This window comes from Corella eumyota, chromosome 3 (genome assembly GCF_963082875.1).
Source record: "Corella eumyota chromosome 3, kaCorEumy4.1, whole genome shotgun sequence".
Classification (NCBI taxonomy): domain Eukaryota; kingdom Metazoa; phylum Chordata; class Ascidiacea; order Phlebobranchia; family Corellidae; genus Corella; species Corella eumyota.
Window position 1 is genome coordinate 2,081,759 of NC_137492.1, and position 27,811 is coordinate 2,109,569.

At 29.9% G+C, this 27,811-nt stretch overlaps 7 protein-coding genes and 1 long non-coding RNA gene across 11 annotated transcripts; 4 read left to right on the forward strand and 4 right to left on the reverse strand.

Moving 5' to 3' along the window:
• The first annotated feature begins 43 nt into the window (after window positions 1-43).
• LOC145746233 (RWD domain-containing protein 2B-like) lies at window positions 44-1,841 on the forward strand. 3 transcript variants are annotated; one of them, XM_082564466.1, is made up of 5 exons: window positions 44-342; window positions 408-504; window positions 672-937; window positions 1,058-1,119; window positions 1,320-1,465. In XM_082564466.1, exons 1-5 carry the CDS (start codon window positions 77-79, stop codon window positions 1,346-1,348), a joined length of 720 nt encoding a protein of 239 aa, XP_082420592.1. In that variant the 5' UTR covers window positions 44-76; the 3' UTR covers window positions 1,349-1,465. The 3 variants fall into 3 exon arrangements, with proteins under 3 accessions (XP_082420592.1, XP_082420591.1, XP_082420590.1); XM_082564465.1 differs by lacking the exon at window positions 1,058-1,119 and having other exon boundaries at window positions 1,320-1,841; XM_082564464.1 differs by having other exon boundaries at window positions 1,058-1,441.
• Window positions 1,743-8,835, reverse strand: LOC145746232 (peregrin-like). The gene is made up of 18 exons (XM_082564463.1): window positions 8,433-8,835; window positions 7,663-8,053; window positions 7,414-7,590; window positions 7,010-7,261; window positions 6,515-6,850; window positions 6,318-6,430; window positions 5,900-6,056; window positions 5,585-5,728; window positions 5,319-5,512; window positions 5,121-5,229; window positions 4,925-5,030; window positions 4,410-4,545; window positions 3,606-4,318; window positions 3,386-3,527; window positions 3,175-3,308; window positions 2,956-3,095; window positions 2,717-2,871; window positions 1,743-2,636 (listed from the first exon to the last, which is right to left on the reverse strand). Exons 1-18 carry the CDS (start codon window positions 8,765-8,767, stop codon window positions 2,438-2,440), a joined length of 3,933 nt encoding a protein of 1,310 aa, XP_082420589.1. The 5' UTR covers window positions 8,768-8,835; the 3' UTR covers window positions 1,743-2,437.
• A 622-nt stretch (window positions 8,836-9,457) lies between these two features.
• On the forward strand, window positions 9,458-9,888 carry LOC145745058 (uncharacterized). The gene is made up of 3 exons (XR_014281246.1): window positions 9,458-9,536; window positions 9,628-9,654; window positions 9,728-9,888. It is a non-coding gene; the product is annotated as an uncharacterized LOC145745058 (long non-coding RNA).
• A 253-nt stretch (window positions 9,889-10,141) lies between these two features.
• LOC145744576 (large ribosomal subunit protein mL48-like) lies at window positions 10,142-11,547 on the forward strand. The gene is made up of 4 exons (XM_082562453.1): window positions 10,142-10,415; window positions 10,628-10,809; window positions 10,971-11,175; window positions 11,296-11,547. The coding sequence occupies exons 1-4, from the start codon at window positions 10,242-10,244 to the stop codon at window positions 11,383-11,385; spliced, it is 651 nt and encodes a 216-aa protein (XP_082418579.1). The 5' UTR covers window positions 10,142-10,241; the 3' UTR covers window positions 11,386-11,547.
• LOC145744575 (rho guanine nucleotide exchange factor 7-like) lies at window positions 11,183-19,149 on the reverse strand. Of its 2 annotated transcripts, none has more exons than XR_014281230.1 (18): window positions 18,972-19,149; window positions 18,667-18,772; window positions 18,418-18,506; window positions 17,701-17,891; window positions 17,313-17,450; window positions 16,820-16,943; window positions 16,554-16,613; window positions 16,239-16,382; window positions 15,828-15,993; window positions 15,447-15,631; window positions 14,922-15,069; window positions 14,561-14,673; window positions 14,332-14,449; window positions 14,017-14,097; window positions 13,091-13,181; window positions 12,962-13,016; window positions 11,773-12,685; window positions 11,183-11,533 (listed from the first exon to the last, which is right to left on the reverse strand). XR_014281230.1 is itself a non-coding variant. In XM_082562451.1 (18 exons), the coding sequence occupies exons 1-18, from the start codon at window positions 19,065-19,067 to the stop codon at window positions 11,458-11,460; spliced, it is 2,055 nt and encodes a 684-aa protein (XP_082418577.1). In that variant the 5' UTR covers window positions 19,068-19,149; the 3' UTR covers window positions 11,183-11,457. The 2 variants fall into 2 exon arrangements, 1 of the variants encoding a protein (XP_082418577.1); XM_082562451.1 differs by having other exon boundaries at window positions 12,612-12,685.
• A 521-nt stretch (window positions 19,150-19,670) lies between these two features.
• LOC145744578 (COMM domain-containing protein 7-like) lies at window positions 19,671-21,384 on the forward strand. The gene is made up of 4 exons (XM_082562455.1): window positions 19,671-19,820; window positions 19,948-20,104; window positions 20,218-20,450; window positions 20,854-21,384. Exons 1-4 carry the CDS (start codon window positions 19,743-19,745, stop codon window positions 20,986-20,988), a joined length of 603 nt encoding a protein of 200 aa, XP_082418581.1. The 5' UTR covers window positions 19,671-19,742; the 3' UTR covers window positions 20,989-21,384.
• LOC145744577 (uncharacterized) lies at window positions 21,082-25,685 on the reverse strand. Its single transcript, XM_082562454.1, has 5 exons — window positions 23,824-25,685; window positions 23,447-23,695; window positions 23,002-23,178; window positions 22,509-22,617; window positions 21,082-22,160 (listed from the first exon to the last, which is right to left on the reverse strand). Exons 1-5 carry the CDS (start codon window positions 25,611-25,613, stop codon window positions 21,954-21,956), a joined length of 2,532 nt encoding a protein of 843 aa, XP_082418580.1. The 5' UTR covers window positions 25,614-25,685; the 3' UTR covers window positions 21,082-21,953.
• A 910-nt stretch (window positions 25,686-26,595) lies between these two features.
• On the reverse strand, window positions 26,596-27,451 carry LOC145746053 (proteasome activator complex subunit 3-like). Its single transcript, XM_082564234.1, has 3 exons — window positions 27,140-27,451; window positions 26,925-27,071; window positions 26,596-26,796 (listed from the first exon to the last, which is right to left on the reverse strand). The coding sequence occupies exons 1-3, from the start codon at window positions 27,449-27,451 to the stop codon at window positions 26,596-26,598; spliced, it is 660 nt and encodes a 219-aa protein (XP_082420360.1).
• Window positions 27,452-27,811: the final 360 nt, after the last annotated feature.

Consider the following 27,811-nt stretch of genomic DNA (forward strand, 5'->3'; position numbering starts at 1 on the left):
TTATAATAGTAGTTCATATATTTGTAAATAGATGAATAGAAGACGTATTTAAAGTTTAAATCACAATCTTAATATTATGGATCTTTTGGTCTCTATTGAACAACAGTTAGATGAAGTTGAAGTCTTAAAGAGTATTTATCCGAACGAAAACGAAGTCATTATTGGTGACCTGTCGACCTTTTCAATAATGAAGAAATATTTAGAAACGAATGGAACATCGTTCCCACCAAACAAAATGCTTCCAATAACTTTAAATATTGAAATAGAAGAAGGAAAACTAATTGTTGAGATTTCATTGCCTTTAAATTATCCATTAAAAGCTTTGCCAAATATATTTTTAAGGTATTTTATAACTTTTACAATGACAAATGACGATTAAAAAATGTAAAAAATTAACCATTTTTTAGATTTGATAAGTTAAGCCGCCAATCTCAGCAACAGTTTAACGAAAAATTGAACAAATATATCCAAAGTATTGAGATTGGTGACCCATGTCTATACCAGGTATTGTTATCAAAATAATATTAACTTTTATTATGGATTCATTATATAATATAGAGCAATGTACATTGTTAAGCCATTGGCTACTAAGCTATTGCAATAGCGCTTTTTTACAAAATCAATTCTATTCTTTAGTAAAAAATTTTCACTCTTTTACTCTTATTTTTTAGATTGTCCAATGGGCAACTGAAAATGTCCCAGAAATATCAACACAAATTGAAGATACCAAAATTGAAGAATCTAGCGAAGAAAATACAAAGTCCAGTACATTTACTAGGCTATGGATTTACAGCCATCATATTTATAACAAAGCAAAAAGAAAATCAATCTTGGAATGGGCAAAAGAACTGGAATTAACTGGATTTAGTATGCCAGGAAAACCGGGAATAGTTTGTGTAGAAGGAACGCAGGAACAATGTGAAGAATATTGGCAAAGGTAATTCAATTAGTGTTTAAATCAGTTTAAATTGGCTCTTCGTTAGGGTAAAATTTTTCCTTTTTTCATAACGTTAAGTCAGTCTGAAATGTTTATGAAATTAGGTCAATTTATTTGTAGAGTTAAACAAATGAATTGGAAACATATCGAAGTACGATGCAGAGACGATATTTTACAAACCGGTGATACAAATATTATAAAAAAACATTTTTCATCAATGGATGAAATTACTTTTGAAGTGCATGGGCACAGAAATAACCACATGAACATGGGAGCATTTTATGTGTTTTTAGACGAAAACCAATGTGGTTACGCATTTAAGCAGTTATTTGGAATAGAAGGACAATTATCAAAAAACAGTAAATCAAATTAATCTGTTTAGACTGCGAAGACAGACATGGAAGCGATTGATCATCATCCACAGAGAAGATAAATCACTTTTATCTGAAAATACAACATTAGACCATCACCGAAAATTTAAGAATGTTGTCACAGAAATGGACTTTGGGGTACATGGTGGTAGGGATTATCATATGGATTTAGGAAAGTTTTTACAGTTTCTTAACGAACATGATAGTAGACCAATGTTTTCAATTCTTTTTGGAGTAGAAGGAAAAATTAAGGACGAAACCTGAGTAAAATAAAATCATCCCATAAAGAGGACAAACAATGGTGGCAATATTCCTGTAGTGTAGAAATGGGGTAGAGGATCTACACATACTAAAATTTTTTTTTTTTAATTCATATTCTTAGCTAATCATTTTTTTATTCTGCTGTAGTACAACTTGTAGCCATTCTTGTGTGCAATAACTTGCCTTGTGCAAGTTAAATAATGGGCAATTTATTCTGACAAAAAAACAACAAAAATATTTGAAAAAATCTGGTGTTAAACTTTGAAATAATACAGTAAAAAATATGCAGTAGAAATTGGTAAAGCAGTAGTATAGAGAATAGTATAAGGGCAGCAAAACTGTTGAGTTTAAAAACTTTAAATTACATTTCATTCATGAATTCAAATGTAAATGTTTAGGTAACTGATCAGTTTATTGAGTGTAATGAATTAAGAATAAAATGATTTTTTTAATTGGGTTTTACATTATATATGTTTACCGAAGTATTCTATTTACAACAAAAACAATTGTGCAATGCCTAAAAAAGAACAAAAGATATAAACAATATGTTTTCAAGATGCTAATTATTATCATAGCAGCTTTAAATGTATATTTAATGTAGAAGTATTTGACCCCTATCGGAATATAATAATAAGATAACCTCTTATATATTGAAATATTTTGTACCAAGCAAATGAAAATATATATTCTGAGGTCTTGAGGCAATATTGTAAAGAGCTTGGCTTACAAAATTCATCAGATTTAGATATTATCATGATTTAGACTTATCCATTCATTTTATAAGAAATTAAAATACCCAAAAATTACAAAAAAAGGATCTTTATCAATCAAGTTGTTTAGCTTTGTAAAAGTTTGTTTATGTAAAATTTTATTCACTTTCTGACATGTTTTGGTTATCATCACTGTCCGGTATTTCTCCGGTTACTCTACTCCGATGAAACAAAGCTCGATTAAACGCTGTTTCTACATTTTTACGAAGTGCAGGTCGACGTCCTTGTCCCAACTTAGTTTGATCTGCATTTGAGTCAACTCCGAGAAGTTCTAGTTTATTTCTTGGTAACCATTGCCTGAAAAGAATAATGTTTAAAAAAGTTTTTTAATTTACTTAAAATACAATTTTTATTTTATTATAAAACATCCCACTTACCAAGTTCTTTTAGTATCAAAAAACAGGACGAGATATAAACGATAATTTCCATTTTCAACTCTTTTGTCTCCAACTTGAAGAACGTCGATTGGAGGAACAGGGATGGGGACCCCGTTGTGACAAAACCCATGCCGCGGCATCTTCGGGTTAATGACCTTTATTTTCAAGGTCATTTAAAATAGTTTAATTTTTCTTTAAGTTTTTTTATAAATTAAATTTTTAACAATAAAAGTACCCACCAATGCTGGGTAAGGTGGGTAACCCCTACATTTTGCCCACACGAGGTCAAGAGGTTCAATGCTGGAAGAGTCGTCAAATTCTAATTCATCCTCAGTGGTTGAGACATAACTCTGCTTCCTCATGTGGTCGTCTAATGACCCTACGAAAATTAAATCACGAAAATTGGAAAAAATCTTACAAATTCTTAAAATATTTAAAGTCCAATCCAAGTAACTTACCTGAGCTCACAATAAGACCAGGTCTTACATCATTGCCATTAATATCATCATTACTTGTCCCATCTGATTGCTCATTATTGTGAGCGGGGCAGATTGTGCTGTTACTTCTTCGCTTTTTAGGACTTTTCTTCTTTCTGTACAATAAAAAATTTTTAATTAAAAAGGCAATTTTAGACATTGCTGATTTTTATTTATTTTAAGTCTTTTTTACCTTTGGTCTGGATTTATTCCGTTAGCACTGATACCAGATGAGGTTGTGTCCGAATCGGAGGTCCGAGGATTTCCAACTTCTTCTCGGTAATCCAAAAAACTCTTCCGTCGTCGTGGTAACTTACTCTCAAAAGCACAATCATCTAAAAATTAAAAAATCAATTTTTTTTTTATTCTTTTAAATTTTTTTAAACAAATTTAACAAAACTTTATTAACGTACCTTCAACATCAGTTTGATGGAAACCATTTAAAACAGGTTCATTGTCGGAAGTGTTGGATTTTAAACTAGAAGTTCGATGTTTATTAGAATTATCTATCGTTGAATGAGATCGTTTTAATGACTTAACCTCTGGTTTTGGTGACAAAGTCTTAGGCGTAGATGGGTTAGAATTACCGGGTGAAGGGGCGTTACTGTTGACCCTGGGTTTCTTTTTAAACAACACTGCTGTTCTACGACTGACATTGTTGCTAACCGGCGAGTTATGGCCCGAAGAAATGTTCAATTGAGGTAAAGGTTTGTTGTCGTCTGATTTTGAGTTATTTTTGCCTTTCGGACCACTTTCGTCAGACTGTTCTTGTAAGCGACCGTTTGTTACTGACATGGTGTCCGAATCGTCAGCATTCGGACAACTTTTAGACCTTGAAACACAGGGTTTCTTAATTTTGAGATCTGACTTTAAATTTGTCGGCTTTGTGGACCAGAGTCTTTTTCTTCCTCTTCCTCCGGAGTTTTTGAGTGAAAATGGACGAAGTTTTGGAGAGATTTTGGCCCCTGATCCGACATCGGACACAACTGCATCATTTTCAGTGTTTGTAGATCCCTCCTCCGCATCATCAGCTGAGAATCTTCTGAGGGATGAGCCATCAGTCTTCGGAGGAAGTTTGTGTTCAGTGGAAGACCCAAATTTACCTCTGCTCTCTTGGTAAATCCTCCTAAAATATTTATATTTTATTTATTTACATTTTACTAATTGTGTAACTCCTAAACTTTATTCTAGGGTTAATTTACATAATTAAAAATTACCTTCTTATTGCTGTTATCTCTGTCTTGATTTTTCTTGTCTTCTTGGAGTTGAGGATAGCTAGATCAAGTCGTTCCAACAAAATGTCGAGTTGTTCTTGTAGTGGAAGTTGATGTCGAATATCCTCATCAACAAAATCTTAAAATAAATTACGTTAAAGAACATAGAATTAAAGTCTGCAATATCATCCCAGCCTATATACTTGCTATTACACTTATATATTCTTTAAAAGGTAACATTTCAGTTTATTTTGTAAAGTTGACATGGCTTAATCCTCACTACTTTCATTCTGTAGCTGCCTTGTGTAATGGGCTATAAACATTTTGATTTTCTGCTAAGCAAAATACCAATAAACAGATTAATTATGAACTGGTTATAATTAATAATATTCAAAACTGCCAAAGTCAGTTACATACTAGGTTAAGATATCTAATGTTTTTTTTAGGTTTGGGTCATGAATTTAACTATATCTACATAGAGAATAGATAAACCAAAAAAAAACGAAATTATTTTTTACTTGGTATGAAATGTTTTTGTGGAGTTTTTTCCTGCAACATCCCAGTCTCGAAATCAATTCCACTTCTTTCCAAATCTCTCCTGGCTGACCTAAGGACTGCTCCTCCCTAAAAAAAACAAGAAAAAGATATTAAATAATTATATAGTTGTTCAAAATATAAAAAATTTTTTTATCACTAAAGCTTTTTTTAGCCCACCTGGTCTCTCATTTTAACAGCAAGTCTATAAAAGATTGTATCCCTAGTGTTATATAACATACAATTACTAACAACCAGGTTGAAATCTTCCTCAAACTCATCAAAGTTCCTAAAAAAAACAAATATAAACAAATAATTTTATATTTCTAAATTTTTTTTAAGTAAATTTTTGTTCTTAACATAACGCTTATTACATACTTGTAGGTTTGACTTTCAACCTTTTTTCTCATCGTAGAAAAATCCATCGGAGTTTTAACAACTTTAAAATAGTCGGGTGCCTCTTTTGCTGTGACTGGTTCGCCAAAAACTTTTGCGACATCGATTTCTTGAAGCCTGCACAGCACTCGTCGAAGTAAAACGATAAACGGATATAATCTTAGTTCGCTAGCAGCCTGAAAAAAAAATTTTCGATAAAATTTTACTATTTTTTTGAATTTTAATCTTAACTTAATTTTTTTACTGACCTGAGATATTTTAATCGTTTCTCGTTTCAATTTTTCCCGTTTTCTTATTAGTTCGATCAATAATCTTGCCCTCTCCAGGTCATGCCTTAATCTGTGCCAATATTTTAACTCTTCTATTAATACATGTTGTTGTGATTCCATTTCCTATAAAAAAATGTAATTTAAAATAATTTCACCTGAAATATGTAAAAATCAAATAAATTAAAATGCTTTTGTATCAATAGTGTTATAAAGTTACAACACATACTTTTAGAAAAGCGCTTACAAATATATTAACCATCCCTTATTTTGGGTATTATTTAGTTTTTTACTTACAGGGTCATGATGTTTGGTTGAGTGTACATGAGATTGTAATCTTCTTAGTAAAGGAACTCCATTCCGTGATTGTCTTTTCAACGTCCAATAACTTAGAAGTCTTTGCATGAAAGCTCCCTTCTTTTGAATGGTGATGTGGCGACCAATAGAAGAAATTCTACAAAATTGATGTCAATAAAAAGTTCAAATCAAACAGTAGTAACATTCACAGTATTTCATCAAAAAATTGGTTGGAAATAGTTTTTTCATTTTCAACCTATTTTAAATAACAAAAAATATCACAGATGGTTATTAAACCCATGACCCCTGGATTTTTAAGAAACACCATGACCTCTAAAATATTGACCCACCCTTGACCTAAAGCTTTTGAAAGCAAAACACTTATTTTCATTGATTACTAACATGAAATAATACATACTTGTCTCTAGGAATATAAGGGATTGCAATGTGAGGGACTTCAAGTCTCTTCTCTGCCAACATCTTTCGAGCTCTCTTCATTTTGCCTCCTTTTTTCTCATCAGAATCAAATTTCTAAACAACAAGAAAAATTCCATCAATTTAAGTTTTAATCAAAAAAATTTCGAACTTAATAAAAATTTCAACTTAGCAACACACCAGTACTCCATTTATTCTGTTTTGTCTTGGAGAGGCATCAGGAGGAGTATGGGCATCACAGTAAGCTTCCTTCTTCACTGTAACAGTCATCCCATTCCTTCCACTTTCCCTCACCGGCTCCATCTTCATATACAAGCCAGCTTGTTGCGCACAAGTCACATGGAAGGCAGTGTAACAATTGGCTTTGTGACATTGTATACAGGCGCCAACATTTCTTTGCTTGCAAACGTAGCATGTTAGTCTCCATCTTGCAGAAGGGATTCTTTTTAAACAGTCAATTGGTTCCAGGAACACTGTATTTGCAAAACCAACTTCAGGAACCCATAACGCACAAACCTAAAGAAAAAATATAATGTAAATTCAAAAGAAAACTGGATATACCTTATAACATTATATTTAAATAACAATTTTCAAAAATCAATTAAAAATAGTAAAAAAAAAACATTAAGCTAGGGTAAAAAAGCACCAAAACAACCCCAAAAACATTTATCTTACCACATGGGACCATCTTCCATCATCAGTCTGCTTAAAAGCCCCACTTCTACTTGGACACAAACAACAGTCCACCGGGCACGATGGAGATTGAAGACATCTTCTGCACAACCACTGACCTTCTGGTATGTAAGGGACACCGTAACATTCTTGGTGGACAGCTAAGTTGCACATATCGCAGAAGAGAATCACGTTCGAGTTTTGACATTCGCCGTCGTTGCAGACACAGCATACCGCATCTTCGTCAATTAGAGCCTTAAATGTAAAAACATTATAACAATATGAGTTAATATTTAGCCAAAAAAACATAGTTTTGCAATTAAAAAACACAAAAAATAAAAAAATGGCAAGATTTTTATGTCTTTACTGTTTTAAATAACCTTTTTATGTGTTTGGTGTTTTCTTACCTGGTTGCTATGTGCACTGCTTCCATTTTTGGCTTGCTCAAAGTAAGATTCTTTCTCAAATCTATCCATGAGCAACTCCAACTGATCATGTGAAATGTTGGCTAAACCTTCTTCTTTACGTTGCTGATTCATCAGCTCCAACCAAACAGCATCCTCCTCATCCATATCATATTCAACCTAGGGATCAAATATCAATGTCACGTAAAATAGAGCCCCCATAAAAAACAAAAATTTTAACATTTTTTTCACCTCTTCTTCTAGGTCCTCCGCTGGTTTTTCGATATACCGATAATATGCCGACCCTCGATTCGGAGCATCAGGAGTTTCTTTATCATACTCGTTTAAAAGCCGAAATGTTGGTTTTGGCAATTTAGTCGGAGTCACCTTATTGTTTGTTATATTTTGAGCATTGTTGTTTTCATTTATGTATTGTGGCATTGATAACGAGACATTTTTTAAGTCTTTGCTACTGATTGATGGCGTTGGTTTTGTGTCTTTCGTTTCAGGTGATTTTGGTTTAGTTTTTAAAGGAGTTTCTTTACTTGGTTTCTCTTTAATTTGGGTTGAGGTTTCAGTCGGTTCGTCGTCTTTATCAACATCGGAATCTGATATTATGTCGAGCTTGTCACTGATATTTAACCTAAAAAAACAAAATGTTTAGGCCATAAAAAAAATCCTAAAAAATACCAATGATATTTTTTTTTGTATATATCCATCCTTGATGTAGAAAGGTCGAGTGCCCGACCCAAACATAGGGTAACATCAGTTACTCCGATCCAGCCTCGAGTTGCGTTTGTCAGTTTGGGATATTATAGATTATAATTGCACGATAATTGAACTGCTGATTAAGTGCCAACTCAGCAGGGTTCTACTGTTTATAGCACCTTATTCAACGGCGCTACAGCATAAGAGCAATCGGATTGAACCCACGACCTCATGTGGTGTAACAAGTGTTTTTACCACTACACAACGCTGTCGGTTAAAATTACAAAATGTAACTTAAAAACCAACATTATTACCTGTATATTTTGCCCTCTGATTCTACTTCCACCATTTTCTGAGCTTCTGCCCATGTTAAAGTATCTCTTGTTGGAGATTTAAACTCAACAGGTGATGGTGACCTTTTAAACAACCGACTATTTTTCTTCTTTTTCGAGTATTTTAATTTTGATTTTTTTGAGAGTTGAGAAAAAGGTTTTTGGTTTGGGGTTTGTAAAGTATGATCAAAATTAAGCAAATGATATTCTATCCCGGTAAAACTTTTGTAAATTTTCTGGCATTTTGGGCATTCCCATGGTGGCTTCGTTTCCTTAAGTGTGCTTAAAAAGCTTTCCACATTAAACGTTTCGTCCATTATGGAAGAGTCAACTAACAATTTAAGATCAAATTAGGTAAATTTTAAAAAACTATCATAACAGCAATTACAAAATCTGCGACAAAGTTAAAAATCAAGTCGAATTTACAGTTTAAAAATGTTATATCAATTTATTATTTAATACATTACGTAAAATTACAAATTCGTAAAGTAAAACTAATAAATACCGGTGACCGGTCTGCCGGTTTATATAACTGCCGGTTTTTTGTATGTAACTTTTTCTGTTATAAAAACTATCGCTTAACACTGAAATAACGTAGGTAATATACCAGGAATTGCATAAGGTTAACCATTAGAAAAATTAAAATTAAAATCTAAAAGAAAATACAAACTACAAACGAAACAATGGAAAATTGGGATCCTAACCGGAACTTAAACTATACGTGTCACAGATTTTGTGGCAGGCGTCAGGCTTTTAATTTATAAACAAATAGTTATTGTTTTAAATCATATGTGAAATTAAATAATAAAAACAATTTAAAATTGCTTAAAAAATAATATTTTAAATTTAATTTTAGAAAAACAATAAAATAGGTACAAATATTAGAACGAAAGATTTCTCTTTTGTAAATGCTGTAAATCAATCTCTTAATTCAATAACCCTTTTGTTTTCGCAAACGAGAATACAATATAAATATTAAAGGTGTATTAAACTTAAAGTGTTATAAATTTTGACTACATTAATGCTAAACTTATATAACTAAAATGGATGAAGTTATTGAAATATCGCATGGCGAAACACCAAATGGTAAAAACGTAAATTGTTTTGATTGATAATATTATCACATAAATTTAAATATAAAAACCTACAACTTACGAATGCTGTTTTGCACTTTTAGAAACGTCAAAAATGTTCAAACGAAAAAGTAAGAAATATATATTTGTACGAATCTAAAATAACATTTTTTTTAAGTATCTATAAATTGTTTTTTTTTGTAGTAAAGTTAACGCAAGAAAACCTACTGAAAAATACATCGGCTGATTTAAAAATGGATAAATTGTACGGAAAAGAGCTAGCATGCTACACAGGGTTATTTTTATTCCTGTACTTGATGCTTCGTGCTTACATTTTATTTAACGTTCATCATAACACCCACTAGAAAATATAAATTTATTCTTTGTTAATAAAAAAATAAAACGCATTAAAATGTAGTGGTGATGGAATAGTAAATATTAAAATTCAATAAATAAGTATATGACTATATATATATATATATATATATATATATATATATATAAGTTAATGTCAAAAAGATTCATATTTAATTTAAATTTAAAAAAATAAATGACAAAAATAAGGATAAACGAAATCATGCTTCAGTGATTTTTATCTAATTGTAAATAACATGTGAAGTTAAACAACACGAAAAAATTAATTTAAATATTAATTTTAAACGTTAATAAAGTAACCTTTTACAATATTTTTTAAATTAAACACAATTAGCTTAGTTTGATGATGGCATTAAAGGCATTTTCATCAAGTTTAAAACTTATAAATTCGCCGGTTCGCTTAAAACAAATCACTTCTTCGTATTTCGTAACAAACCAACAAAGACATTATAAAGTTAACGCTAAACGTGATTTAGGAATCGAGAAAATTGAAGGATTGTATAGACCCGTTAAAGAGGTACCTGCAAACATATTCTAAATTAAATTAGGTTGTACATAACCTTTAATGTAACTGTATATGTATAAATGTATATGTTGTCTAAATTTTTTTGATATACATTTTATTTATCCTCGATGTGGGGAGGTTAAATTCACGTTCTAAACATAGAGTAACATCAGTGATCCTGACTCAGATTTTTAAATTATTTTTATGCTTTTGCTAATTTACAGAAAACTACATCTATATATGTCCAAGATGTAGAATGGAAAGAAAAAGCCCATGCTTCACTTCATAACAACTGTTACAATGCATTAAATTTTACTATCGGTGGATATGATATGGTCCTAGTTGAAAGTTACGCTAAATTTGTTCATCGCACAATGATAAGATATAAACTCGATATAGTAGAAATGTAAGTAACCAACATAACATACATAAAATGGTTACTAAATTGTCATACAATAATATAATCTATTGGTAAGAATAGCCTAACCATGTTTAAGTTGTAGACTTGGCCTCATCTCATTGAGGATAAATCAAATAACCTACAATAATTTTATTTTTTGTTTGCAGATATGGCTTACCTTCATTTGACACAGTTATAAAACATTTGGGAAGTCGAAACACACCTTTGGTGAATGAAATGAACACTAATTATACTCTAAAAACACATCAAAGAGTTATACGCGTAAACAACTTGTCAACTCTTATTTACCCTTTGCTTTTGCAAATTCTGATGAACTATATACCACAATCAGTTAATCTTTCAATAGCAGAGGTATTTTGCGTGTTATTTATTTTAAAATTGGCAGTACAATTCTATAAGCTTAATCGTTATAAAAGCATGTGTATTTTCTAGTTGGTCTCTAATTAAAATCAATACTTTTATATATTCTAGCATACGCATGAAGATTTTAAAAAGCGTTTCATGGAGAAATCCGAGCTAGCTGAGATCAATAAAGAAATGAAAGAGCTGTTAAGGAGATAGTTAAATTGAACTGCCATTGCAGCTTATGTAACGGCACCGAAATCTTGAATAAATACTGGATTGTGCAGCTTTTTATGTTGATGCATTCTTTCTATGTTCTCTTCCACCTGTTGTGTTTCTTGTGTCATTTCCAGAGTTCCTAGCAGCCCTGTGTAATGTACACAGTATTTAATTAATGTAATAAAATAAAAAATAAAACAAAATTTTGTATTTGTTGTACTGCTAAACCAAAAGTATTTTAGTGGCACTTTTCATACCAAAAATTTATTTAAATTGCCTTGTAAAATTAATTTGTTAAATCTTTTTTAATTGGTTAGTTTAAATAAATTTTGAGACATGCCAATTGCCCATGCAACAACAAAAACCTTCAAATTATAAAACCCCAACCTTGTGTTAGTTCCATGGCATTTATTTCGACCATGTCTTTGTAAAAAGAACATTGCTGCTTGGTTATAACTGCGAACGATTGAAGAAAAACAAAAAAAGAATTGATCGACGATGTGTAAAATCCGGCAAAAAGGAATATATTATTATTGTTATTGTCTCCATACAATTGCATAATTGGTAAGACAATTTACAACAAAAAAAAATCAGAATTCTACACAAACGAAATGCGAATTTGCGTTGCAAATAAGAGTATGGTATTTGGAGTAATATAAGTTTAATAAAAATAAAAAAATAAACAATTAGCGGTACCATACCAGAATTAAACTGGTAATAAAGTAAGCGTCCGTTGGTTCGTTATTAATTATTTGGTCACGAATATGCTGAAAAGCAAGATATTATTCAGTTATATTCAATAGTTTGTATATGGTACATTAGATTGTAAAAATATACCCCGAATAAATAAAAACATTTTAGTAACGTAATGGAATCAAATGACATTTTAAATTTGGGAGATAACTTGCGAAAGTTAATTTGAAATAAAACAGTGGGATTAAAACAAAAAGTGCAAAATAAAACTGCCATCATTTGCTATTTAAAAAGTCAATGAAGTTTTTTCACAAACTTCTAGACAACAGCTTTTTGTAAACTGAAATCGAAAGAAATTAAACCGATATTTGTGTGGGGGGGGGCCATGCAAAATAAAGCCTATTTCAGCAGAGACTTGATGTGTGTATTAACCAAAAACACCGGAATATTGACAGTTATATTGTGCCATGCATTAAGACTCTGGCGAGATTTGAGAATTGTGATTCACAACCCTCTGTGGCGTTTGGTCCAACCTTCGAATTATTCCTTCGAGCCGTTTTCGTGCCTTGGTCTCTTCTTCTAATGCAATTCTCATTTTCTTTTGTTCCTACGCATAATTGTAAAGTGTTTAAAGGATAACTAAGCACATAACAAATTAAAAAAAAAATTAAATAAAAATTAGCTCTTTGTAAAACATAACACCAAAATATATATTGCATTAGCAAAATACCGGTTAAAATTTTTTTACTTTAATTCCAATTGGCCGGATAAAGAACAAGCAATACTAAAAGGTCAACTACTTTGAATATGGTAAAAATAATTAAAGGTAGTGCCTGATACTGTAAGAAATTAACATTTATTAACAAAATTAAAGGTTTCTAACCTGTTTAAACGATGACATTTCATCCCTCAGTTCATAAACAGTATCGACTAAACTTCTACAAAATAAAAAGTTTAAATTAAATAACAAAATTGCTGTTTCAAAGTGAATTTTATTTAAAGAATTTCCTACTTTTCTATTAAAGAATCATTCTCAGGATTTTCAACAATGATTTTTTCCTCCAGTATTGAAGTATGTCGGCTTTTACCTGGAGGAATAAAAGCTAAAAAACAGAAATAAATTTATATAACCTCAAATAAAATAAATTACAATATAGTAAAAATAACTAAACCTTTACCTAATCAATATTATACTTTTTTTATTTACTATAACCTCAACAACTTAACCAAAGTAATGCTTGTATATTTATTTAAAAGTATGAATTAAACTTTTACAACTTTTTACTTACGTTTATTTCCGTTCCTGCTCATACTTAAATGCAATAAACAACTTTTCTCTATTCTGAATTATTGACTTAATGTTTGTTTAATACACTCATTAATTTACCTTTAAATCTTTATTTAACTTAACACTTCACTTTTTTTACTGTGTTGACTTTAAGGCATTTTATTCGTTGTACTTTAATACTCTTGTGTTGACTGCATTACAATAAAATAAAACAATAAGTGAAATGCTTTGCATGATACCATGAGGGCAGGAAGTGATTACGCTACAGCATGTCAGCATATTATGACATCATAACTGCCATTCTAGAATGTCATTACAAGAATAAACTTATCTCACACTGTTTATTTTTGGAATTTACTTAGTTAGTTAGAGTATAATGATTTATGAAAATTCACTTTTAACAAATAACTTATTTCCCTGACTTGCATAAATGGAATAGAAAACTTTTCTATACAGTTTTAAAAACTCAAAACCTAATTTTCTCCTTTAGAATTTTTTAATAACTACATATACTTTACTTTTTTTCCTAGTTAAAATGTAGTGCCCTTATTCTTATCTTAGCAAGTGCTTAATTTAATATCATAAATACACAATTGGTTGTAAAAAATTTTTTAAATAGTTTTATTACGAATGTTAGGCATAAAACTTACAATGGACAGCACTCCTAGCAAGTGTTGGACTACAATAAGAATCAAGAACCGATAAAATTTCTTGTTCTTCTTCTGTTTTGCCTTTAACAAAAATTAAACAAACCACTTATAAACAGATTGGTCATAAATTATTTATGTTTAAATGATACAAAAATTATTGGATTGGTAGTTGTTAGAACACTTGGCTTTACTACATGAGGTCCTAAGTTTGATTCCAAATGCTCTCATGATGTAGTGCCTGTGAGTAAGGCGCTATATATTATGTCTAAGGTGAAAATTAAAAGTTTTAAGTCATAAAATTGAAAAATTTGAAACCTTTATCTTGGATTTGTTTTTCTGGAGGAGGAACCTCTTCATCCTTTTCACTCACTTTTCTTTCGTGTTTGTTATTCTTCTTTCTTCTCCGGATCGTCTTTGGACTCCTACTCCGCTCCTTGAAATGAAACAGAAAAATTTATTTTATTATAATAACAAATTCATTTTTTTATCTTTAAAAAATCTAAACCCTTATTTTTTTAAAAATATAAAGTCACAAATTTCTTACTCTGGATTGGTTTCTTGACAAGGTTGAAGTTTCTTTGGGTCCATTACTTAATGGGACATGTCTACAAGGTGCTGAAGGACGTAAGCACATCTGATACCACATTTTTATCTTAGCTGTGAATAAATTACAATATAAATAAATTAAAAAAAAACAATGTAAAAACTCGTGCGAAATATCAGTTATTAGATTCGTTCATATGATCAGGATTTCAATTGTCATAACATAGCCGCAAGTTTTAACTAATATTTGCCCCTGATAATTCACCATGCACAACATATATATCGTCCATTAAGCTTCATTGAATATATACTTTTTAATATATTTTTAAAACAAAGAAAACACAATCTTATTTTTTAATTACCATTAGAGATAGGAAAAGGTGGAGGTGAAACAGTGTTTGGTGAAATGTGTTGAATAAGTTCAAGCTGACGATTAAAACTAGCTCCGGGTCTGGTTGCACCTTGGAGGAAACTTGCAGGAGAGGCTCGACTACCAAGAGGTACAGCATGCTACAGATAACATGGTTTAAAACAGAGATAAAGCTTACAACCATTGATTCCTTAGTTTAACTATTGGATGGCCTGATCTCTGATCAAGATTTTAATTGTCATAAAATAGTCGCAACTCTTAACTAATATAGGCCAACGTTAATTCATCCTTGCACCATAAGTGGCAGATTTATTTATTTTAAAGGCCTTTTAATTGGACATATATATATATATATACACGCTATATAGATCCAGTATATATAGGTTCTTACTGATAAAATATTGTAGTTGCTTTTAGAAATTATTGAGTAGTTTTTTAACATAAATAAGACATGTTTTTTAAAAGTAATTTATAAATTTTGAACATTTTTTTATATTCACAAAAAAAACATATTTACCTTGGGTTTAGGGGGTGGGGGTATTTGGGTAACTGGGGCTTGTTTTACAATGGGTGAGGGGGCCGAAGCAACTGGGGCAAGAGAAGTTCGTCGATATTTCTCACATTGTGCCTCTAGTGTTGAAACCCAGCTTCGTTGCTCTTCAGCAGATTGGGTAATCACGATTATTTTTTCAATGTAGTTTCCTAAAAATTAAAAAAATATAAAGTTAAAATTAAGTTAGAACCAATATTTGGTATTTCTTATCTAATAACTAAACTAAATGTTGTTAAAAGCTTTCTGTTTGACAAAGAACAGGCATAAAAATAAACTTTTTCATACTAATTCTATTAAAATAACCCAGTGTATAAAGTATCTAATAAATTAACATAAATTATCAACCTGTGATCTCAAAGGCATGTTGATACGCTGAACAATCATCAAGTTTCTTAGCTTGAAGTGCTGTAAGAGGGAGTTTTCCTTCATAGTGAAACCCACTGAGGCGTTGGGACACCGATAAAATTAGAAGAGCACTCGAGAACAGAAGAAGGTGTCGTTCTTTGCGTTCCTGTTAAATATAAAATAACAAATTTAATTTATATATTACAGAAAGTAATTAAAAAATGCATTTTAGTATTTGTTAAAGGGGGGAATTATTTGTAGTGCGCTTTGTTGATTAAAACAGTCTCAAGATTAAAAATATAACCAATTATAAGAGAACCTAACATACATAAATATATTACCCTGTATTTTTGTATACATCACAATAAAACTCAAAACATCCAGTTCAGTTATATTCAAAATGACCCTTACCTCATTTCCAATCAAACAGAAAGCAGATGACATGTACAAAACTTGACCGAGTGCGGACAAAGGCTCGCCCTCCCAACCTTGTATTGTGCTGGATAGAATATGTCTTTCTGTTTCTTTCCGCTTGCGAATATCTTGGCATATAAACTATAAAATATAAAAAAAAAATTTCGATTAATATTTAAAGCCTATATCTTTAATTTTATTTTTTTATCTTTTTATAGTATTAAAATAGTAAGTCTTATGGCAAACTTAAAATATCAGTTAACTTAACCACACACATTTTTTTCATCTAATTAATTTAAATGATATTTTTACCCATATTTTTTCAAATGTTGTAATTGCTTTAGTTAAGTATGGTCTATCTGGATGATTCTCCTATAAACAAAATAAAAAATAAATTAAAAAATTAAAACATTAAAGCATATATGATTAAAAAAATAACAGTTAATTACATTTTGAAATTGCATAACAAGCTTTCATAAAAGAGTTGTCTATAAACAATTCCCTTATCATAACATAACACATAAAAATTATGCAAGTCTTTAATAAACAAACAAAAATGCTCGTGTAAGCAAAAATACTGTGATATGACGTTCCAACTCCTTTAAAATGTTTGGGTATTGTTCTAATCTTTTAAATACTTTGCTCAATCCACTTGTGATGCAGGCAGCACCAGGACCTGCTGCACTTTTACCTTCCATAAACCTTAACCAAAATCATAAAATACTTAGGTCTTATGATTTCTTTTTGTATGTTTATAAGTAGATACAAAATTAAAGTTACTTATGTAGGGGTATAAAAAACTGCACAGCTTTTTTTAAATCATTTTTTAAGATGCTTAATGTATATAATTTTTAAGTTAAAAAAGTTTAATTAAATTAATTTAAATAATTCTTGTATATAACATTCTTTTTTTATAATAATTTTTTTTGATAATAATTTCGTGATTTTTTGGAATACTAACAGTTCAGTGATAACATCAGTTATTTTAACAAATATTTGCTTTTCAAAATATTTTCTTATATGTATGTAACCATGCTAGGAAATTGATAAATATTTAATGTTAACTTTTACCTGTTTATTGGATCCTTATTTCCCTGTATTATTTGAACAACAGAAGGGTGGTTCCCAAAATATTGGTTAAAAAGAGAGCTAAAAGTATCGCTATATTTTTCAAAGCTTTGCCCAATCTGGTGTTGTGATATCATTTGTCTAAATAAGGTCAACATTATAATCTTTGAACTTACACAAAAATACTTTTGGTTTGGTGTGTATATAGCTTAAAATCAAAGTAAACATTAAATTATTAATGTTTTTTAAAAAGTATTTTTTTCAACGAATCATTTTTTTTTAATTTTTAGGTTTTTGTTTAATAATGAAACGCAAACTTTTCACTTCAAGATAAACAGCAAACCCAGTCTTAAAATGTAAAGATTACTGTAGATAAAAACTATTGACTTACTTTGCATTATCTTGTATTTCTCTGAAAAACTTGGTCTCAAATTTAAAAATTTCTTCTAAATTTCCTACTAGGGTAACCTGCTGAGCTTTTGAGAGAATGTCAGATTGTTGTAATGGTCGAATATAAACAGTAAGGAAGGATTGGAGGTCCTTGTAATATGCTTCCTCAGTTTCAAGAAAGTTTTTGAGAACCTGAAAAAAAATTTTAAATGAAAAAAAAACATAAAGTATTGTGTTTAAAGTTTCTTGACCCTACAACAAAGTTTTACTTTCTAGTTCCTGTTTAAAAATAAATTTTTAAAAAATGTCTGTGAAACTTATTACAATATACGTTGATTTAATATATTTTTTATAAATAAATTTGATTACCGTATTATTTTAAAATATAGATTAAATACTAGATTAAACATTTGCTTGAAATTGAGTCATTACATTCAGTGATATGACTGTTTTGTTTCAGATAATAATAACTTAAAATTGAGGTTTTAAATTAGGTATATACCAGACAACCATTGTATTTTCTACAATACACGTAAACAATTACAACAATGGGCATCTTGTTTAGTAAACAAATGCTTAATACGCATATTGGAGCTTTACATAACATTAAATATAATTAAGCTCAAAAAGACCTTTATGTAAAAGATACGAAATTTTTAATAACAAACTGAAAAAGTTCAATATTTTATTTTTTTTTGACTGAAGTAAATGGTGTCACCTGCTGATAAAAAGCTTGTTTTGTTTCTTTACTTTGTGTTGGTTCTTCTTTCTTTTGTTTTTGTGAAACTGTGGGACTGGATCCTCTGTCTATGAATTGAAATCCAAATAACAAAAACTTTGTAAAAATGAATTTAAACAAAGCAATAAAGTATTGTACATATCCTAATTTTGAAATATTTTGCATTTGAAAACATGCTTAAAAACACACTAAAAACTGACCAATTAAAAATTAACAATTTTAGATTACCGCTTTCTTTTTCTTTTTTTATTTCCCTTACATAATTGCTGGGAAACCATCCAACTTTCCCATTATATTTTCCCTCATACCATCCCCCATCATCTTTAGTTGTCAACTTAAAAAGAAATATGTTTATATGACTATTTGGTAGGACATTTATATATTCCAATATTCCAATGTATATTGCATGATTTTATGCCCTGATTTATGATTTTAAATCATGATTTTATGCTATGCCTATTTTTTGTTATTATTAAAGAGCAGTAAGGATTTTGAAATGATTTATTAAATTCTAAAAATATTAGGTTTTTTACCTGTATAATGGAACCTTTTCCAAATGTTAATTCGTCTTCGTTTTGTCGGGTGTAAGCATATTTTGCTTTAACTTTCGGCAAAACATATTCTCCCATTTAATCACTCTTTATACAACACAACTTAGATTTACAATATCTCCACAATGACTAACCAAAATAAGTCAAATTATTAAATCTATTAAAACTGTGTAAATAATAGCAGAAAATTGTTTAATTTCATGCGAAAATGAATACAAACTATGTCTACATAAAACGGTTAATATCGTAATTATTTCACTATTAAAAAGCATAATATATTAAATATTATATAAACTACATAATTATCTTTTATTTAGTTGAATATTCATGTAAACAAATTAATTAAACTACTTAGCAAAGACGAATAACTTTGTAGGAAGTAAAATACGTTTTATTCCAAATGTAGATTACATTCATCACTTTAACCGCATATTTAAAATCTGGTTTTGCATCATAAAGATATATAGTCTATGCATTTAAATTTAAAGCTAAGTTACATTACATTTTACCGATAAAATTTGTTATTATTTTGTTTTATTTATTTTAAATATTAAATAATAGCAAGCAAATATATTTTGTAGTTGAAATATTCAAAAACTAAAACTACATTTAAATTTTACTTTTACATGATCACTTAACCCAATAAAACGTCATCACGTAATATTTACTATTAAAAACAAATGTAAATGTGATACGGATACTACAAGAAGAAAACAAGAAAAATTTAGGCTGTTAAGACGTTAACGAATAAAAATGTTTCGATTTTATGAAACTCTACCATCTAAAGATGTCTTAGAACCCATACAGCATGTTAATAACCTCACGAATTCGGTAATATTAATACATCAACATTATTAACAATTTTTCGTAACAACTTTTTTTTTATTTAATGTTTAGCTTTAAAATATGTGTTCTAATACGTTGCTCGTTTGTTAATAAGAAATTTACTACTTTATAGCAATATGAAACGTTACTTAGCCATGTTTTCACCTTTCTTGAAAATCTGGACATTACAGTAGATGTAAACGATATTTTGGAGAAATATTCTTCAAATGAAAATGTTAATATATCAGTTGTTAAGGATATGTTTAAAACACTTATACTTATTGCTACAGGTAAATTAATAAGTAACTTTTAAATATGCATGTTGTTTTATATAGAAATTTGTATTTATATGAACAGATAACAAATTATTTAAAATAAGATCTAATTCTAATTTTTATTACAGAATCAACAAAAAACAAACTAACGACTGGTCAACTTTACAGTGACCTTCAAAGCTTAAAATTGGACACTACAAGAGCTTCAACATTTTGCCAAATGTGGAAAAAACCAACGGCAAATGACAATGAATCAACTGATGCTAAACCCTTAACAAATAGACTTGTAGATGTGAATTGGCATTTTGGGGTTACAGCATCTAGCTCTGAGCTTAGTAGAGTTGGAAATTGTTTCTTGCAGGTGTGTTAAAGTAAAGTCAATTCAGGTGTATTTATGTCACTGTTAAAGAAATTGTTAACCTAATTTTTGATTTGTGATTTTATTTTGACTTTTGTCAATGAAATTTTGTATAGAAATATTTAAATTCCCTTTGCTCCCGTGCTGTAGCACTCTTAAGTAAGGCGCTATGAATGGTATGAACTACTGCTGAACCAACACTTAATCAGCAGCGTATTTATCAGGCAATTATGTTCTGTATTATCCCAAACTTCCAAATGCAACTTGAGACTTGGTTGAGGTAACTGATGTTACTCTATGTTTATGTCATTATGTCGACCTTTCCACATCGAGAAAAAAGATATTAATAAAAAAACTATTGTGTTATATTATTAATAATTGGATTAATTTGAATATTGCTTTTTAGATGAAGCTATCAGTTGCCAATGGTGAAAAAATGGAAACTATTTTAATGGAGTTGACCTTACCTCAATTCTACAAATTCATGCATGAGATGGAAAAAGCAAAATTAAGTTTAACTGAGAGTTTAGAATCTGAATGATTTCTTTCCTTATATTACTTACAACTTTGATTAATTTTTCATATTGTGCAATAATCTTTCTTATGAATCATACAAAGTGATTGAACCTTTTTTTGGTTGACAAATTATATATATTTAAAATGACATAAAATTTTTTAAATAAGAAACAATTTTACCCATCTAATACATTAGTTCAAAAATAAAAGAGATGTAAAATAAATGAAAGAAGAATATCTAAAATTTACAGCACCATTGTGTCAAGAAAATAAAATGAAAAGTGTCTGGGGAGTTAGGAGCAAAATAATATGGCCAAACACCTGATTTCTATCAAAAAAATTCCTGATTTTAAGTTATTTTCGTAATAAATATTGATTGTTTTACAATTGGTGCATGGCAAATACAATACTGTCTAACATATACAAAAACAAGTGTTTAAACTATTAGGAGTAGTCAGCTGCCGTCTTGAGATGTATGTGAAATTGCTATCAACATAAAATAGGTATTGCAACGTCATCTGTAAAAAATATCAGGATATTGTCAACCGCACAAAAGTGATACGAGTACTAACACAACGTGTATAAAATATTCACAGTATAAATAGGCACAATTGGTGCGCATTAAAACCTTATATTGTTACTTAATGCCAACGCACAGCAAGAATGCTGTTAAAAGATAAATGAACAGAAAAGAAAAATAATTTCAGTCTGGTAGTAAAAATAAGAACAAGGTTGTATTATAAAACAAATAGCACCTTGTGTTTAATCATTATTTTAACCACTCACTGAATTAGTCAATAAATAACACACACACAAAAGACATGAAGAAAAAACGCTGTCAAGCCTTAAAAAATGTACAAACTAGTGCAAGAAACAAAAGAACAACATAGCAAAAAACCATGTCAGAAAATAGGGGTTATGACTGCAAACTTGGCAGTAGGAACATAAAAAGGTGCCCAGGTATAAAATGTAAGAGTCTAAAAACCAGACTTAAGGTTTTATATATGTAGGTTCTCCATGTAGGCCTTTTAATCGCATGTGCCAGGCTATACTGGTGGTTGAACACACAGTTCGAAATTGATGAACGACATTCCGCGGAATAAAGTAAATGTCGTTGTCGTAAAGTTTTATTTTGCAGTATTTTATACCCTCTCTTCTAAGCTGATTAAGTTTGGCTTCAGCTACCCACTGCACACACTGTAAAACATATTAAACAAATACTATACATATAAGTCTATCAATATCTAATAAAGCTTAGTGAACAATATCTATGTATGTCCAATTTACAGCACTGCATAATAGACAAAACTGGCATTTGTGGTCTGCAGGTTAATTATCGCAGGCAAATGTTAGTTAAGAGTTGCAACCAACTTACAATAATTAAAATTTTGACTTAAAGGTGAATATTGACTGGTTACAGTATATAGTGTAAATAAAAATAATTACTATAGTGTAAATAAAAATAATTAACTATAAAAAAACAGCATTTTTTGGTGATGTGTAAAATATTTTAATATACAAAATAGTAAAGATTTTATTAGCTACCTGAGACATAGGTGGTTCAAATAAGTCTAATTGGAGTTGGGTTGACACAGCATAAAAGGAAGTAGAGTGAAAACAAATTACATCCTTTAAAATTTTATTCATTGTGGGCCTAGCAATAAAGATAGAAACTAATTATTATCGGTCGCGACAATTCCAAGAATAAAAATAACAAATTTACAAGTTGATGATAAAATTAATAATGTCAAATGTCATTTGATATTCGTTTTTAAATGTTAAACTTCTATTTTAGAATTAAAATGATATAAATTGATAATAAAACCACACTAAAAACTAATAATATTAGGGCTCAATATAAAAACAAATTTAACATACAAGATATAATAATAAAAAGTCAATATAGAAAGCCTTTGTATTTACATATAAACCCACAAACAAATAAGCAAAAACCAATACTTTAATTTTAATCCTATGTAAAGCCTTAAATATAAAACCTAATTTAAATTTAATCTCATTTAAATATAGTTATACATACTTGTGGCCTGCAGATATCCCCTTTAGTACACCAATAGCCCATGTAGTTTGCCTGTCAGTTATATGGCCTACATGGTCAGCATGAGCGTGAGTTCGATCCTCAACAAAAGTCTCGCGAATGTCACCAGAGCGTCCACTATATTGAAAGGCTAAGTTCTGGAAACCTTGGTGCTGGGATCTGTAAAAGTTACAGAAATAATAACTGGATATCACAATTTTCAGGAGTTTTTAAATTAGTTTGTAGAAGGTAAACAAGTAGGTAACTAATTATAACTGCAGCAGCTTATATTAAGGTAGTATTAAATAACAAAGATTAAATTTTTTATTTAAGAAGGAATATTAATATTGTGCCAAGAATATAAAGTTATTGGGCATGATGTATTTTTACAACTTTTAAAATTAAAACCGGAAAAATTTTCTAACAATTTTTCTAAATAAAAACTTACCTTCTTCTTTTCGAAGGTGAATTCCTCGAGTTAGCAGCAGGGACCATTTGTTCTCCAGCTCGAATCCACATTATTGGACCATCATTACTAAGGGATCTACATGGTAACTGTGAGCAGGACATTTCACCCCATGGTAAAGTGATATTAAGGAATGGGTTCTCCTCTAAAATGTCAAGAACATCGGGAAAGTATGCACCAACTTCTTCTTGCACTGCACCAACAAGGCTAATTTGACGCATAGATCCAGTTCTAAAATATTAATATTAAGGTAAAACAGGTACCAAACTACATACTAATAAATTTCAGTTTTTTTCAAAAATGTAAAACGAATCAAATCATATTTATTTATATAATTTTTCAAGCAACTCTATTTTTACCTGTACATTCCACTTTCTTTTGAAAATGTTTCGCAAACTTGATCTCTAAATTCCTTAATGGTTTGAGTATATATATCTCGTTGACCAAGAACCTCTGTCTTGACCTTTAAATCAGAATGCTCTTCGGAAAAATACTCCAAAAAGTCTGGCATCTTTTCTGCTGATTTGTGAACTATTCCCATCACAAAAGAAGCACAGGATTTTTCTTCCTCGTGGAAACATAAAGAGCAAAAATCTTTGGCAAATAATTCCTGATCTAGAGCTGACATGCTGTCAAGTTCATGTTGGTAAGCATGCAACACTGATGCTCCACCATTTGGATCAGTTTCAACATGAATATAAGCTCGAAATTCAGGTTTTGAAAATGGGTGTCTGTCAACTATTTCAACATCTGACGAAAGAGCTTCAACATAATGTCTAGTGACAAGTCCAAGGATCGGTTCTTTTTGTTTTTTACTTAAATAATTATTGTTTTCTTCCTCAAGAACAGGTGACTTAGGTTCTTCTTTAATAGTTAGAAATTCTGGTTCTTGTTTTATTACAGGTTTAATGTCTATTTCAACCTCTTGTTTAATTGTTTTGTTAAGTTCTTGAGGTATACTAATATGATTCTCATTTTTTTCTGGCCTTTCACGAGATGATTTTTTATGTTTTTTCTTGTGTTTATCGGAATGGTGGTGTTTTTTATGATGTTTATGTTTTTTGTGTTTATGTTTTGTATGGTTGGTGTCTGGTGAATGTTCACGTTTACGACTAAACATTTTATCATCAGAAAAACTTACAGTTTTTTCCAGTACTTCTAACTCAGGTTTATTTTCTATAGTTTGTACAGTATTATTACCTGATACAGGTAAAGTTATATCAGTTTGTTTAATTTCAGTAATAGGTCCAGGTTCAATAGTAACGGTTTTACAATCTTTAACATTATCATCATTTAGTTTAGATAATACAAGTATAGGTAAATTGTTTAGATCTTCATTTTGAATTTTATCGGCACAATTGCTTTTAATTTCAACAACACTTTCTAAAATTTCTAAAGGAACGTCAGGTTCAGGTAATAATAAGTCATTCTCTATAGTAGGTTTATCGACATTTTCCTCCAATTCAGGGTCCTGATTAAGGTTCATAATGTTATCAAAAACATTATCACCTAGTTCGCTGTGCCTACTGCTGGTTCTTACTCGATTAGTTTGTTTTAACGGTTCATGATTACTAGAAACAGCAGTAGGACTTATATCCTGAATAGTTTCAACATTCGATTGTTTATTTTGATCTTTTGCATTGTTTGTATATGTATTATTTGGCAACACTATACATGTTTTCGAGGTAGGAGTTATCTTAGCTAATTTGGGTTTTACATCTTCCACAGATTTTCTTCTTTCCTTTGGAATTTGTTTTTCATGTGTCTTTGTTTTTTTATCTAGCTTGTGTTTTATTTTTTCAGTTGATATTGCTTTGTCGCGGCTATGTTTATTATGATTGTTTGTCTTCTGAGATTTCGTGCTGTCTGACTTGGAATGCAAATGTTTTATCGGATCGTCTTTTTTATTTAAAATATGGTTATTAGTGTTTAGTTTTTTTGTTAAATCTTGTTTCACGTTGGTATTGCTTACAGGTGGGCCCTTTAATTTCCCGCTCACAACAAAGGGTTTCTTTTTGATCTTGTGTAACTCAATTGGCTGTGAAAATAACCCCGGCATGGGCAGTAACTTGACTGACTTATGTTTAACCTTCGGAACACTATTGTGTTGTTTCGCTGGCGAAGTCATTGTAGGAAATGTTGAATGCATAAGCAACTACTGAAGATGGTTATTCTCTCAATAAAATATAAAATTTCACATTTAGCAGGTAAAATAACGAAAATCAACCTGTTGAATAAAAGTTATCTAATTTATATTGATTGTCTTTAAATTCCAATTAATTTTAGACAGTTTTATTTATTAATTTAATTGTTAGTTTATTTCAATAGACACCCTACAAAATAAATGTGATTTTCTTTCCTTACTATGTATACGATTTTTAATCATTTATATTCACGCAATAAACTAAATATTGCCATTTTGTTTTTATAAAAATTACGCCATAATCTATAAAGTTAAGTGAACATTTCCTAACTGCCCACTTCTAAGAATGGTAACTGACAGTACGCGCTAAAATATTACTTTTACACAAACATATAAGGCCAATTAAAAATGTCTAAATATATCGATAAATTTCTAAACGAAATTTTTAGTTTTACGGTTAAATATTTAATAGAATTAAACAAAGTTACACTAAATTCTATAAATATGTACCTAACAAATTTATTTAATGACACATTACATTAGTTATTAGGTTATAAACACTCATCTTTCTACTATAATTAAGACAATATTCGAGTCACGTATTTTTAACGATGATGATCAGACGACGCTCGCCGCTAGTAAGTAAAAATAACTATGTCAATTGACAAGCATGACTGATTCGAGACTATTTTTTGACTTTCCAAATTTTCAAAAGTTAGGTTGTTTGTTGTTATTACTTGCAAGCTTTTTAAACTTGTTTATATTTAAAATAATTGCTTACATTTTGGTATAATTTGTTTGCAAAACATTACTGGGTAGCCTACGTTTTCTAAATTTATAATAAATTGAGTTACATAACAGTAAATATGTAATATCAAATTGCCAGTAGCCTGCAGTTGACTGAAATAAGAACGAATTTTCACTTTGAAAAGGGCGACATTTGTCCAATTAGCACGATTTCAGTTTAAAATAGTTTTTTTTTATTTATTTAATACATTGAAGTGAAATTTGAGACTTTTGGTTTTTTAATTTTTTCCATATTTTTCAACAGCAAATCGTGGATAGACGAATACGAGTTTCGTAGCTCAGCAACCATCAAGCGAATGTTTATAAACTGCTTCTCATCTTCTTCAGCAATATATCGTTGGTAATCAAGAATATTCGGGTGCTTTATCAGTTTGGTTGCAATCTTAAAGAATTAATAAGAGTTCTTTGCAGCAAAAACTTTTAAAGTTTAAAGGCTGTAAGTTTTTTGAGGCCAGGTCAAAATAGGTTTTTACACGTTTTGTTTAATTAAAGATAGTTTACCATGGTTACCTTTGCCCTAGCTAAAAAATAGGTCGAGATTTGTGATAAATAAAGAGTTGCTTCTGTTTCGACTTGCTTAATTTCACCGACTGTTTCAGCCTGTACTGAGACTCCAAAATTGTTTCCATCTTCTATTTTTGGCAGCAAAAGTGTAACCTATCAAAAAAATGATAATTATTTTAATAAAATTTGTTCAAAAATCTTTTTAATCAAGGCATAAATACCCACAAACGTAGCGTATTACACGTTTCCATTAGAAGACAGACTTCCTCTCGAATAAGGTCTAATGTTTTGGCAATGATTTGATTTTGCGTGACAGTTGTGATACTTGGTTTGGTGCTTTCGGTATCCAAAAGGCTAGTAATACTTTCCATGCTTTTCCAGCTACATTTTCGGACCTCTGGTATTATTTTTAGGCTTAAACTAGGTTCGCGCAACAAAATGTCAAGCTGCTCAACCTTTCTCGGGAATATATTATGAACGATATTTTCAGCATCTTGTGATAACTTTTCGGTAAAGCTTTGAACATAATCCATTATTTTAAAATTATTAAAATTTAAAATTATTAAAAGTAATTAAATACATATTAGCTTAAATTTTTATTAATAAAAAAAATTAAAGTTTATAGATATGACGTCACAAAATTTTATTATTACGAAATTGGGAAATCCCGTAGTAGTGTGTTATTGTTTTCAACAACAAACTGACAGCAGAGTAATTAGAAATAAGAGAAATTTACAAGTGTATTATTTATATTAAACTATATTATACAAGATATGTACTTAATAGTGCTATTTAGATTAATTTAACTTGAATTATATACTCTATGTAAGGCTGTAAAACGTTTACGTAAAGGACCTTCGTAAAACTTTTAAAATTAAATTGTCAGGATTGTG